Genomic DNA, 14,949 nt, shown 5'->3' with positions numbered 1-14,949 from the left:
GTTGGCAAAAATCTCAGCAAAACGTACGAACGCTCCATGCATTGGAAAAAAAACGTGAACACACACATAAAGCCTTTCGTTGGGTGGCTCTCGATAATCAGCCGTGTTTCGTCTCCACACTATCATCTGAGAGTTAGCTCGACAAATTCCCGCAAGGGATTTCCCAGTGACACACGAGTAGTGTACAGCGTGCTGCTTCCGTTTCCTTCCTCGGCTACCATCCAATACCGATTCTTTCCTTGTGTCCACGTACTCACACGAAGGATGAAAACGGAAAGAACAGCAACGATAGTTTCCTTCGCTGCAGGTTCTGCAGCACAGTGCTCACACTTTAATTTGATTTTTAATGAAACATAAATATTATCATAAAATTAAACCGCAAATAATCTGCAGTCTAAAACGGACGGGTTTCGTACACGGGCAGGGTTCGGTTGGCTGTACACTGGCGGGAGACGTTCAGGTTGGTTTCGTACTGGGACGATGATTATTAGTGTGAATGCGGCTGCGGTGTCGTATGTGATGTAGGATGTTTATTTCACCATCTTTCTCGGTTTAGTGGATCCTGTTTAGGAACTGCAAATTGTTGCGGTTGATACCTTAAGTGTGAGCTTTTTTCATAATTGGAATAATATTATTCTGACACTAACCGTTGGGCAGTTCTTGTGTGCAGGATTTTTATTTATTTATTCATTCAGTAATATGACGGCTCGACGCCTGACAATCAGCAACGCGTATAATGACAGACACAATATTCACAAAATTTAACAAACCTTTTTCTCCTTGCCATTTGTCTTACCCCGATGAAACTAATAGCGTAGGATCTACTTACTGATCGGAACTGAAGTAAAACAATAAAGAAGGTTTGGACTGGACAAACATAAGTTTGATTGTGTAAAAAACTCTGCAATTAGTGACTGTTCCAGCTCGGATAGGTCAGAATCGAACTCAAAAACGATCACGGAGCTAAATTCGCTGAGTAAAAGCTGAATTGAATTGAGGAACTTTGCTACCGATGGCAAGACCGGGGATCATTCTTCCGTTGGCATGACTGGCCTTCCACTTCCCTATGGCCTTCGTACACCATTAGATGGCCACAATGTCCGTGATGGTGCTTCAGATATCCTTTGATTTGACTCTTGAAATGGTTATATTCACAAAATGTACTTTGAGTGAAAGAGTTTTGCTGATTTAAAAAAAAAAAGAAATCCTCGGAATTAATCTAATTGCATACTTTGAAGCGTTATGATTGAATCGATTTCAACATTAGATTGCATACCTGCAGGCATCAGGAATGCTTTATCGATATTCGACAATTGAAGAGAGATCAGAGTTAGTTGCTTTATCAATAGTCAATGGAAGATTTAATGGGCTAATTTTCCAGTGAATAAAATTCATTAATACCCTACCATTCCTTTGATAACATTAACTTCTAAGCGTAATTTACGGAAATTACATGAGCAAACTTCTGCACACGATGTTTACTGGCGATTGTTTAAAATTTGAACACAATACCATTCCATACGTTCACACTTGCACAGTAACGCAATTAGACCATCAAACGTATGTTACTAAATTGACTGTAACGTCATAATCATAGAACTTCAAAAAACAACCCCGGTGCCGTCTAATCTCCGCCGTTTATTTCCTCCCGTTCTACACCGAACTGCTTTGATGTTGCTTCAAACGGTCTGCAAATGAACGATGAGTTCCGCAAGCGATACACGTGTTATTATTCAGTCTGGTAACAATAGGGCGTGCTTAGGCACAGTATTTTATGCTAATAAATCACTCCACACCTCGTGCTTCCACCGTGCTCGATGCTTGCTCAAATGGGACACGATCATTACAGTTACAAAAGCTCCGGACTAATGTGCCTTTCCGTGTACCATCATCATCAGCGACCAAAGCACAAATACCTGGCCCGTGTAAGATAATCCTAGGTATGAACTTTATTTCTCTCAATTTTTATTACTTTGCTATCTTATGATCACAGTACGTGCTGCGCATCAAGTGGTGGTAGGATCGGGGTTTTGGTTCCGATTTTCCGATTCTCCGTCTGAAATCTCGCTCGTTTTCGGCGATGAATGACGCAACTCAAACTTGTCCGTAACTTGCCTTATCCAGCCGGTATACTTTGCAACATTAAGCAACCCTGTCATCGTGTTGACTCCACACTGATAGTAGCCTTTCGGTGCGATACCGAACGTGGTCATTCCTCGCAGATAGAATCGATTCTCCCGCTCAACGTAGAACCCGCTACCACCACTACCACTGCACACTGGCGTTACTGTAATGATGATAGGAGTTGAGGTTAGAATTAAGCTTCCAAGTTTCCCTGTTTCGGTGACGCTTACCAGCACAAAAGAACTCGTTGTGCTCGAATAGCTTGCTGGCGAAAATTTCCATGCAGCGACTTCGTCGCTGTACCACAGTTATGGCACTTTGAAGCACACTGGTGTAAACGTTGTGCACTCCAATGCCCCACCCAACACTGGTCCCTGGTGTGCCCTCTAGATCCTCTTCGCCGTCCTGTGCCGTTTCTTCCGGCCAGAGACAGATTGGACGCGCTAGCGTCCCAAACGGAATTGCATCCTGCAGCTTCAGTAATGCTATATCGTCATTAAAATCCGGTGCTCGATAATTGGGATGAATGATAAGGGAGTCGACGCGACAGTAGTTGGCCGCGTCCTGGTGCGTTAAATCGGTAACACCGTAACGCACCGAAATCACCTCACTGCCATACGGTTTCACACAGTGCGCGGAACCGATCACGTGTCGGGTAGTTACGATCGTACCTCCACAGAAGTAAAAACTTTCATTGTTTTCCCTCCGATAGAGGCCCACGTGAAATGGCCAGCCAGTGGATGTATTGCGCACTCCACATTCCCGTACATTGATTTTCGCCCTATCTTTTTCACACTGTGGTGCGGCAGTTTGCAAAATAGTAAGACCAATCACAAGGCGTACACTGACACTCACCATCACTCTTTCGGCATTTAATGTTCGCGCTGCTTAAAAATGTATGCGAAACAACCGTTGATGTTGTGAAGAATAACCTAGAAAAACTCCTAGAACGCTCCGTAACTGTTACTAATTCTTTAAATTGTCTTCAGCACCTCTCGCGAAGGTTTGCAGAACACCGACAGCGGGTGGATTTTCACCTTGTGATTGTGGCGGTCGCATGTCGCTTGCGGACGACACGTTGATAATCTCGCATCAAGCACACCACACGAAAGCGGTCATTAAAAAGACATTACTGTTTATCGCACCTTTTTATTCTTTCTATTTGTTGCTGCACTGTCTGCGACGGTTTGTGCTTGTATGTGTGTGTGTGTCCTTTCTGTGCTTTACAAAAGCCTGGAACCAAAAGTGAGGGCCATAACAAGTGCGCAGTGACTTCGGTCAGATGCTCTTTGTTCCAGTGCCAACGTTAACCAGTTTCCCGCCAGTTATCGTTATTTTAACCATTTCATCGTACAGCTCGTTCATCGTTTAAAAAAAAAACACCCCATTCAGAATATGCTTCCGGAATATGGCAGAGGTTTTCAAGTTTTGTGCTTACCCCATTGGCAAAACCAGTAGACGCAGCTACATCAGCACGGGTAGCGTGATAAAAAATAAAACAGCGAACAACGTACCACTAAATGTCTCTCCAAAATCCTCCCAACACGTACAGGCAAGACTTTGTCTGTGTGCGTGTGTCCATTTTGTAGGAGTCATCACACTTCTCTGACCACCGATTAACGGTACCGGTGCTTGACGGGTTCAACGAGCAACGAGGGGAAGTTACCCAAACTGCTACCCTGAATCACTCCATATTTACCACGCCAGAAGCAGCAGATTGTAGCCGCCATTGTCATTTCGTGTGACGTTCGGGTGACATCCGTTTAGTGTACGGTGGTCTTACGGTTTTCGGTGGCTAAGCGAGTAAAGTGAAGGAATTGCTCTGGGTGTTCGTCAAACTAATTTGTGAGTTTTCGTTGAATGTTGAGTAATTAGGATCTTTTATTGGTGAGAGCTTGATAGAAAATTTGATATGCTAATTTGTATTTGATATACACACACACACACACTTTAATGTAGTTTTACGAATTCATTAATCTCGTTATATTACGGAAACTAAAATGATTTTTTATCTCATCACAAAGTTGATATTATCTTGTTTGAATCACAGCCCAAAGCGGGGGATTATAAATGCTTATTTCGAGATTCAGATTTATTTTTAGTAATTTAAGTATCGAGAATTAGTTATCTACTGACATGTAGCGTCAACATACCGACCACTAGACATACCGAACGCTCCATCGATGTTCCCACGCAACCTGAGCCGCTTCCATGTGCCAGTCTCCAGTGTTACCGGTTGCCAAAGCACCAAAAACACCAGTGGCAGCTTCCTAGATGCCTCGTGTCAAGCTCCAGCGTCTCCGGCATCCCCAGCTTCAGCGCCAGCTCCAGCGCGGAATGGGACACTTCTAATTTGGAAGCCGCCACGAAAGGTTTAGTTTAATAATATACTTAAAAAACATAAATTCGTCAAAATCGCAGCCTCCGTGTCGTGATTTTGTACGTTTACTTTAATAATTCATTCTCAAGAGTTATTGGTCTGATATTTCTTCTTTTCTTGACTTAATATTCCTATTCTCCTTTCCTTTTTCTCTAAAACCTGCAGAGGTTTTATTGTTGATTGTTCATTACACATCTTAATAGGTTATCCGAGCTTAAAGGCCGTATCACATGATTTTAATATTATTTACACTTATGCAATTACTCACTGATAAGTATAAAAGTATATTAAATAGTGACGTTGACAAATACAAATAAAAATTAACACTCAAATTTCGTAATATTGAAGTCACAGTGTTTGTCGAAACATACATCTTCTTCTTCTTGGCATAATGAGCTTTTATAGGTTACGTCGGCCATCAAATGGCTTACTAGGCTCACAGATATCACGTAGCTGAATAGTCTGTCATCACCACCGAAGAACGGTTCGGATGGGATTTGAATCCCGGACCCGCCTTGTGAGAACCGGAGAAATTAAGAGCTGGATATTTAGATGTATGGATGGCTCATGGATAGAAACAGTGTAAAACATGTAAAACGATATTTTTATGACGAATTATAACCTTTTTTCGGATGCTATATCTGGCTTCTATGAAATAGCTTTTGCCATAGCAGCATAATCAGGTCTGTTCCTCGATTTATAGTCCACCTTGTTGATAGACACCGGAAAGCCCCTAGGAATACAATTGATTGATATGCAATACACTACAGCGATAGACTTCATTTTACTTACGTAATGTGTAGAATCCATGAGGTGAAATTATACGCCTAAAAGTATACACATTCGAGATTTAAAAACAAACCCAAAACAAAACATTCTAACAGAGCAAGAAGGATAATCCAGTTAAATGAATGGAACATATCTCATTTTACTTATTAGGAAAGTAAGCTTAACGAGCACTTTACTTAACTTTACTTTGTACTAGAGGTAACCATCCTTTCTGAATGTTTTCTATAATGATATCTTTGAATAACAATTAATTTATTTCAAATAATATACAATGAATACAAATGAAAACAAAGTATCTCAATACGTTCAATAACCGAGCAAAAACCAAGGCAAATGAAAAAGTTTCATCAAAACCAAATTATCCTCACAGCCTACGATCACAACTTTCTACTTTTTGCACAACCCTATTTAAGCCTACGCCCTACGACTGACAATACGTGCCACCAGCACATATTTTATTTCACTGCTTTGCCCATAAAACCCGCACATTTGACCATTTCCCATTTCATACGTTTTGGTTTTTTGTGTGTGTACGTGAGTACAGCCTATCACAGCCCGCTTTCACATCTCTGCCCAGGTTCCTTCTTTGCTACGCTATGGTGTGTCTTCTTTTATTTTGTTGGGGTAAAATACACTTCGAAACTACCTCATTACGGTCATTATCGTAATCGGAGCGTTTTGTTGAAATGCTTAAGATGAGATAACGACAGCAAATACTGCTGTTGCTGCTGGTATCGCTTTCCTTTCCACAATCAGCAATCATGCGGAGGAATGTGTGGGACCGGTTCGATGTTTCTTTTTTTTGGCTTCTCTATTCTAGGTTTTTATTATTGCTGCTGCAACATTTTGATTGCGCACCATTAAAACATTTTCATAATGCAATATAAGTTACGCTAAAGAGCAAAGATTTACGGTGCCGACGATTAGCATTCGTTTACAGCCATCATCACGAATTATGGACATTAGCTGCGGTTTACGAGTTGGGCTAACCTGTTTTTGTTTTTAAACAACACATTTCGTTTACGACGCAGACACAACGGTAATCAAATTAAAACCTACCGATATCGGATCGGCCCTAAGCCGTGCGATTATGCTTAGATACACCAGATACAACAGAAAAAGTTTCTTCCTGGATGCAAAATTAAAGACGCTCGCTTCTAAAACTTTACCCATCCAATGTTTGCCGCTTGCCGAACGGCTTTTTTCGGCTACCCTAGGATAAGAGCATACACTTCCCAAGATTGAACACACCGGAAAACGACAAGCCCTTCAAGCTCTGCAAGGGCATCGATTTTAGTTTAATTGAAATTTGTACCCATTCATCACCGCTAAATCCCTTCAAAATCTATTTCGGAAATTGCATCTAACCGGAATCCAAAGGACCTTGAGTGAAACCCCCTCATGGCCCTCCCTTCCCTCGCTAAGGCGGCACAAGATGTATCAAACCGTAGCGTGGGCTTTCGGGATCGGACCGGAGCAGGGATGCAATTGAGGTCCACCGCACGTGCCATCGAAAGCCGTACACAAAATTTATGGTTTTTGCAAGTTTCCAATTTCCGAAAAATAAAATATTCACTTTGCAGTAGCTACACGGAGCGTTTCGAACGGGTCCACGCGCACTGTCCACTCGCTTGTGGGTCGAGATGCTTGCAGTACACCCAAGTTAATGGAAAAGATTTAAAAGTTTGAAAGCTTTCAGCTTCAGGCTTCGGTGTGTTTATTTCCTTTTCCGTGGCACATAATTCCCTGCTATCGATGAAGGCACATTTACCAAATTATAAATGGATTTTTTACTGGGAGAGCAAATAATTTTATTTCCTGGGCAATATTCTTCATTAAAAGAAGGTTAAGCGATAATTTCTGGCCGATGTGTACCGGTTATATTGTTGATGAAGTCAAATATGATGCCTAGAGGCATATGTTTTGTTCCTTTCTTGAAGTAACATGGCTGCAATCATAATTCAACGTATAACATTTATGAGCTGATTGGTAACGAAGGTGAGAGAATATTTTGGAAACCATTAAACTACTTCACTTTGTTCGAAATAGTTTCAAATAGGAACTAATTCGTACGCTTAAGAGATCATGTCTGTGCCAATTTTCTAACCCAGACTAGGCCTTGATCGAAGCCTTCGTAGATCGTAGTGATCGGAGTAAAGAGGTATTGGGTTAATAGCAATTTATTTTTATATTAAGTCTTAAGAATAATAATTAATAATTTAGAATTATTAAGCCTTTTCATTTTACTATGTTAAACCAGAAAACATTAATCTTTTTACAGTTACCCTCTGAGCCACCTTTCGAGTTTTGTGCATACTTCGTTGACCATAAACTCCTATGATGCAGAATACTCCAGTAAGATTCGGTCCTGTACATGTATTAAGGGCGAAGATTTGAAGAATACGAAGGCTGACAATAAAGTAAGGTCTCCAAATTTTTTTTTCATAGAAAATGATATTTATTTACAAAAAGCGATACACCGTTGGAAAGGCCAAGGTCTTGGCTACTTTTCTACATAATCGCCATTTTTTCCAACACTTTGCGCATCCACACGATGAACTTGTCTATGCCGGCAGAATACCACTCTCCGTCCGCCTCACGCAGCCAGGTGTTGACCTCTTTCTGAACCTCCGCGTCAGCTGTTTCGGCACCCATCGGGCAGAAACTTTGTGATACTGCAAGTTGTTTACAAGGATATGACGGATTGTTTCGCTGCTACACACTCCTCCAAGCTTCTCTTCCAAGTCGCTAATTGTCGCACGGCGGTTTTTGAGCATTTCTGCCTCCACTGCTTGAACAATCGCATCCGAGACCGACGGTCGGCCACTTCTCTCCTCGTCGTGAACATTAGTGCGCCCGGAATTGGACTCGCGGCTCCACTTACGCACGTTTTTTATGTCCATACACTTTTCCCCGTAAACTTCAACTAGTTGACGATGGATTTCAATAGGTGTCACCTTTTTTGCACTCAAAAAACGTATTACAGAACGCAATTCGCACTTGGACGCTGACGAGAGGGGTACTTCCATCGTTGACGGCTGCTCAGCCAAGACTGAGCGGTCGGGGAAGCCTCACCCAGCAGCAAAGTGGTAGTGGGGGAACCAAGGAACACGGCGGTGTTGCCAGATTTCGCCTAGCGCGTGATCCGGCGAAGTTGCAGCGTTGGAGACCTTACTTTTTTGTCAGCCCTCGTATATTGGTTGAATCACCTCTCATGGATGTCAGATTTGTTCCATATCCGCAGACAATGTAATGGTGTTTTCTACAAAATTTTCGTTTTGTTGGAATTTGACAAGCGTTTGGTGTTAAACACTGTTCTCCCTGTAGAAAAGATTCTATGACGAAAAGGACGAATCATCCCTTTATAGGCATCCAGGCATCCAAAATGTTACAAAGGCTATCGCACTGAAATTCATCGAAAACAGTTTGAGCAATTACTTTGAATAAATTTGTTTTCTAGGAATTTTCAATTTTTTAGCAAAACGAAATAAAACAATTCCAACATGATGAACCACATCTCATCATCAACATTCTTTTTTATTTGCCATGAAGTTGTTCATCTCTTCTGGATGTCTATTGTACAGATACTTAAACGAAAAAGCTCCCAAAAAGTAAGTGTACCAAATAATTGAGGCACTTAATCTAATAAAAATAACGAATCTCTCGTTTTGGCCTGCTTTTCAAAGCCGAACAGTCACTTGAGCCATTTTGCTGTGGGACGCTTTCGAGTAGAGCATTGCATCAAGAGGTGGTCCTCTTTTATCCCCGAGTACACTCTGCTACCTCACCAAACCCTTTGCTGCAACGTTTTCACTCCCTTGTTTGGGAGCTGTTTCTCTATTTTATTTACACAAGAGCAGAATGGTTAACTGACCATTGGTGAAAATGTGTACGTGTGTTACCAGGGGCTGAGGATAAGAAGGAACACTTCACAACGCTCGCTACACCTTCACCGGTTTTTTTTTGCGGTGGAATAAAAAGTGAAAGCGAAAAAAAAGCCTTTAACACAATAGAAGCTAATGAATAAATTAGCCTAACAAGGGCAAATGCGAGCTGTACACCCACCGTCCTGTTATGATGATTCTGTTGGGGGGTTTTTTTTTGTTGCTTTCCTATACTGCCAATCGGTTAGACGCTAGAAAGAAGACGGCAATGTTGGTCATTTGGAATGGATGGGCAGGAGAAGGGCGAAGCAAAAAAGCAGGCGTAAAACTGCTTTCAATTACATTATTAGCATTCTAGGCGTACGGTCCATATTGAAACGTGTCGAATTTGTGGGCAAATTTAAGCAAATGGTTCCGTCGCCGGACTATTGAGGTCCTTATTGAGGGCTGAGCAGATACCATCTTTGTTGTCTTACTGAAAGTAGACATTTTTATTTCCGAAATGTACTGTTTTGTTAAATGAAGAAACTAAAAATATGCTCGGAACTAAAGTAAATTACATTGAAAATTTTTTCTAGCTGTTTCTATTATGAAAACACAAAAATGTTCACCTAGCAAAATGAACAAAAACTCACTTAACATTATTAACAGCTACTGCACCTAAATAACAAACAGCTTTCCTCTGTGTTCGCTGCTACAAATCTTTCCTCATCCATACCACATTCGTTTTAATGTCCGAAAGGAAAACAATCGCCCCGCAGCGACCGCAACACAGCCAAGGACGCACGAATAAAACAAACATTAGCCAACTACAAAAATTCAACCAAACACCAAACACACAAAGCAAAACAGCAGCCCCCGTCCCCGTTGCCGTTAGCTAATTGGCTGCCACTTTGGGTCAACTCGCAAAAGGGTAACTGCTGCTTCCCTGTTGGGGTTACATTTGAAAGCATCCATTTCTTCGCCCTGCTCACCCTTCAGCACCATCTTTATCTAGAGGAGGAAAACAACCACACAAAAAAGCGTTGAAATGTTGCTATGCTGAACTACACCAGCGGGCCAGCGGTGTTGGGAATGTAAATTGATTAGCGCTAATGGGTGGGTCTGCGCGAAATGTGAATACCGCCATAACCGTACCACAATCTTGGCACACACACACACAGAGCAAAAAACCTGACACATACCTCCATACACAGACACACACACACACAAAAGGATGAGGAAGGAAATGGTCGCTATCTCTCTCCCTTTGCGTTTGCACGTGCTTTACTGACGGCGCCTTGACACGAAAGCTTGTGTAATTCGCGGCGAACGCTTTGAAAGCCGTTAAACATGAAAGCACAAGAAGCGCACAAGATTTGAACGTTGTTTGAAAGGGGGAAGGGGAGGATGGGAGGCTTTTCCCTGCTCTGGACATTTCCTTTTTTTTTCGCAACATCGTTTTGCAGATGATTGGTGAACAGATTGAAACGATTACCCGCAGGCAATCTGTTTGGTGAATGTAAATTATGATCGGCATTGATTGCCGGGGTGGATCTTGTTTTTTGAGCTTTCATTTGCTTCGTTCTCGTTGCTGTGAGAATCGCGCTGTGAGAGAGTAAGGGAAACAGGTCACAAAAATGTACTGGTTAAGCTGATGGTGAGTATTGAATTTCTGAGGAACTAGCAATACTGCGGACAGACGTTTTATCTATATTTCTTGGAGTTATTGCAATATCTTCTGGCGATGCACGTTGATCGAAATTTTTATCTTCATCAAGCTTGACAATAAGCAATACGGCCTGGCCGTCCCTTATGAATAAAAAAAAAAGCTTGACAGCTCATGGAATAAACTCATTGACGTGGTTGAACACCATTTTTTGTGTGACTGAAACAATGAACATTATTAATAAGGCATTTTCTCCTTAATATTTGCCTTATCTTTGGCATACTCCGTTGCGGATGTGTGGTTGTTGTGCAGGTCTATTGGTTGTTTCGTGTTGTATTCCTCATGTAGATGTAGTTGATTTACTGATTTACACCTTTACTATTGGTGGAGCTATTGCAGCGATGGAAGAATTTTCTCGTTAATGATAGTGATATTATATTGTAGAGAAACGATGATTATAAGAAGATTACAAGAGTTCTCTGATAGCTGGTAAGGAATTTTCCTGGTAGCCCCATCGAAAGCCTTCTCGGTAATTCACACACAACAGGACCGTAGTTCTAATCCCATCCGGACTGTTCTCCCGTAGTGAGGACTGACTATCGATCTACGTGATATCAATTATTCTCGGAAGCCATTAGATGAACCGGCATGACCTAGCAGGATGTGAAGCCAGGAAATTAGTAGAAAAAGAAGGAGTTTCTGATTCACATGTAAGAAAAAGAAATCCTACTGCAATAAGTAGTACTCTTGTGGACTTACCTGTCTATCCTCATGTGTTCGAACATGATATTTGAAGAGAATGGATGAACAAAGGAATAGTTTAGTCGTGAGAACATGAGTGGAGTATATTCATCAGGAGCATTCTATTGGCTACTATTGACTAAGTTCTAGGAAAGGAACATTTAAAACTGTCATGGAATTGGCATCCTAACCCTATAAGCTCAAAACAATATACGTCTAGCGAATTAGAAAACATTGATTTCTTGGAACATTTAAGCTGCAATTCTTTGCTATTAGATATATTTCTCAGAGTTGAAACTAAAAATATTAGGCTGAAAATCAATTATTTGTGTGTTTGCACAATATGTAAATATTGCGTATTTAGTTTGAAATACCATAACAAAATCTTTGGAAAGTGAGCCTTAGAGTTTTATTTCTTATTTTGGATTAGGTTCAATGCAAACAAAAGATCAGAACAATCTGTCTTATTTGTTCAACCAAATTTATTTACGGTACTCTACGGAGCCGGTATTCTTTGTGTGGTGTATAAGTGAACTGCATGTGTTATTTTTTTGTTTATGAGCAGGAACAGGCATGATCTTTGCTCGGAAGAAAGCCTCCTGCAACTGATGTTTTTCCAAACCTCTTTCCACGGTATGGAAGGAGTTTCCAACGCAACCTTAGAATCGGGTAAACCTTTCGTTGCTTCAGCTATCAGAGCTTTGGATGATGTTGCTGTTCGATATTTAGTTGAAAGAGTTTCCAGGTGTTGGACCACAATTTTTGAACATGGGTAGTTTGATGGTAAAGGAGATTGACTTGGGTCCATGATGAATTTTGCTCCAAAACACAAGCTTTCCCTATGTGTCACGTAGCGATTGCATAGAAGGGCTGGTGCTTTAAGAGACGGAATTTGAAGATTCAACCCACCACGGTCTCGCGGAAGAGCCAGCTGTTGTAAGGGTACTCTTATTCCTCCACTTCCATCCCAAAGGAAGCTGCCGATGAGTGAGGTGATCGTAGCGATATCCATCGATCGAGCATCACAGATTGACGCAATGTACCATACTTTGGGTGACAGAAAAGTGTTTAGAAGGGTTATTTTTTGGCATAGGTTTAGGTTTCTAACCCAGTGGTAGCGTATCAGCTGCCGAAACATTTGGATAACTATATCCCAGTTGCTGTTCATAGCTTTGTGTACATCGTTCGAAAACCAAATTCCCAGCAGTCGAAGAAGTTTTTCGGAGCGAAGGCAAAGAATTTGCATCAGGTTGGCTGCCATTGTCTGTCCTACGTCCAGTGCTATTGTTTTGTCGTGGTTGAGCAGAGCCCCCGAGCAGATACCGAATGATTCGATCGCTTCTCTTACGCGCTCTACCTTGGATTGGGAAGTGGTCACTACTGAGATATCGTCGGCATATGCATTGATCAGGTCATTCCGAACGTTGCAAATTCCTTGGAGCTCAGTGATGAGTGGCTGTAGGTAAAGGATAAAAAGATGCATTGACAAGGGATCGTCTTATCGTCCTTGTCTTACCGAACGTTGGATGGGACAGGAATTGGATAGTAGTCCGTTCACTAGTAGACGAGATGTAGAACTCATTGTTGTCCTGTCAACTCGATCGAAAGCCTGAGCGAGATCAAATGAGACAAGTTTGCCACCAAGTCTCTTTCTCTTCAAGTTTACTATTCGTTCCTTAACTGAAAGAACAGCTTCAAAAATATTTCTAAGTTTGTTGCTACATTTTTGGGCAGGAGAAATAATTTCCCATGTTTCAATAATCCCTTGCATGCGAAGCTTTACTCTAGCAGTATTCTAGAAAGTATTTTATAGTCCATATTAAGAAGAGAAATGGGGCGAAACTGAGCCAGACCTTTATCTTACGTATGTGAGTTCGCGGTTGATTAAGTCAAACGTCCTAACGTAGAACTCCTTGGGAATCCCATCAAGACCAGGAGACTTACGAGAGGCGGAGTGTTTGATTGAATTCAACATTTCACGTGAAGTAAAATTGTCCATACAATCTTTGTTGATATTGCAATTTTCATACACATTCTCTATTGCATGAGAATGTGTTATCTGTTGTGCTATTTGAATTATTATCAGTCCTTGATGTATCGTCAGAATAAAGTTCAGCGTACTTTGTGTCTAAATAGTTAGTGATGTCCTCTTCAGATACAAGGTTTATCCCTTCGTCTGTTTGGAGATTGTTTATAAGTGTTCTCTTCTTTCTTCGTTCACTCAATTGGAAAGTGGAAATACTTTCTCCATCCATATATATGAATAGCAGTTAAAAAAAGTCTTATATTCTAAAGCAAACTTTTTCTCTTCTATGCTATTAATTTTCTCCATGTAAAACCATAACATATTTCTCGCTCGTATCATACGGCTGGTAGGTTAGCAAAGATTCATCACTTCATTAAATTTATGGCTCGATGTATCGTGACTACTTTGCACGTGCTAAACTACCTTCGAAAGGGAGAAAGCCAAGCGGTGTGATTGGATGATACATCTTCGGGTGTTGGAAAACTATCCCATTTTGCTAAAATTAAGCCCAACGGAGACAACAATCGGGAACAGCTTTCGCCAACACACATATGACGTACTGGGAGAAGGAAAAGCAGCAGGAATGTCACAGACCGTAAAAGAGGATTAATTGAAATTTCATCGCAAAGGTATGTTTCCAGGTCGTAAAATCTGTAAAACCGTGTGTGCGTGTGTGAGGTACATGAAGATACAAAAACTCCACCCTCTCGAACCAGCAAGGCAGATGTAAATTTGTCTTTACTTTTCTTCTAACGCTCGGAATGTGCCGCCAAGTAAATGGGTAACATAAATTAAATTGAAGGGGTTCTAGAAGCACACTTACCGCAAAGCAGTTTGTGGTCAGTTAAGATGGTTTGGGAGGTTGGTGGGAATGTTGAACTTATCAGCTCGTGTGGAAAGAGACTTTCCCTTTAAGATGAAAGCTTAAGCCCAAAAACGTGACGCGCTTCATCCCAATAGTTTCTTCCACCCAGACACTCACCCACAAATTTGTCCACCTTATCGTCTCACATTTCATATGCCCAGAAGTGATTCAACTTTCGTTCCCTGATCCCGGGCGTTGCTGCCAAAAACTGACGTTCTTTCCATCACGATTTCTTACCATTAACAGAAGTTATATATGTATGTTTCGCTCAACCGTAACGAGCTTCTGACGAACGTCTTGCTTGTTGAGAAAGTTTGGCCTGATTCTTCTAGAAATGCCGGGTGGCACATGGCAGCCAACTTGTAAATTCAAATTATCTGCCCGTCGTAATAGAATCATTTATGCTAAATATTTCTTCATTTCCGGTGCCTGATACCGCCGGTAGTAGCAGTCGAGGTCTGAACTCGACCGGCACTCGTTGGTTGGTGGAAA

At 41.4% G+C, this 14,949-nt stretch overlaps 3 protein-coding genes across 3 annotated transcripts in view; 1 reads left to right on the top strand and 2 right to left on the bottom strand.

Moving 5' to 3' along the window:
• LOC126563321 (multifunctional methyltransferase subunit TRM112-like protein) overlaps positions 1 to 14,949 on the top strand; it is a 459,819-nt gene that overhangs the window by 234,718 nt on the left and 210,152 nt on the right. The window lies entirely within an intron of this gene.
• Positions 1 to 14,949, bottom strand: part of LOC126561339 (GATOR complex protein Iml1) — a 295,116-nt gene that overhangs the window by 84,082 nt on the left and 196,085 nt on the right. The gene's annotated exons all lie outside the window — the stretch shown is intronic.
• Positions 2,007 to 2,982, bottom strand: LOC126560888 (chymotrypsin-like protease CTRL-1). Its single transcript, XM_050216837.1, has 2 exons — positions 2,355 to 2,982; positions 2,007 to 2,287 (listed from the first exon to the last, which is right to left on the bottom strand). Exons 1-2 carry the CDS (start codon positions 2,980 to 2,982, stop codon positions 2,007 to 2,009), a joined length of 909 nt encoding a protein of 302 aa, XP_050072794.1.

Source organism: Anopheles maculipalpis, chromosome 3RL, assembly GCF_943734695.1.
Source record: "Anopheles maculipalpis chromosome 3RL, idAnoMacuDA_375_x, whole genome shotgun sequence".
Classification (NCBI taxonomy): domain Eukaryota; kingdom Metazoa; phylum Arthropoda; class Insecta; order Diptera; family Culicidae; genus Anopheles; species Anopheles maculipalpis.
The sequence above is the reverse complement of the archived record's forward strand: the minus strand, read 5'-3'. Positions and strand labels throughout refer to the sequence as shown.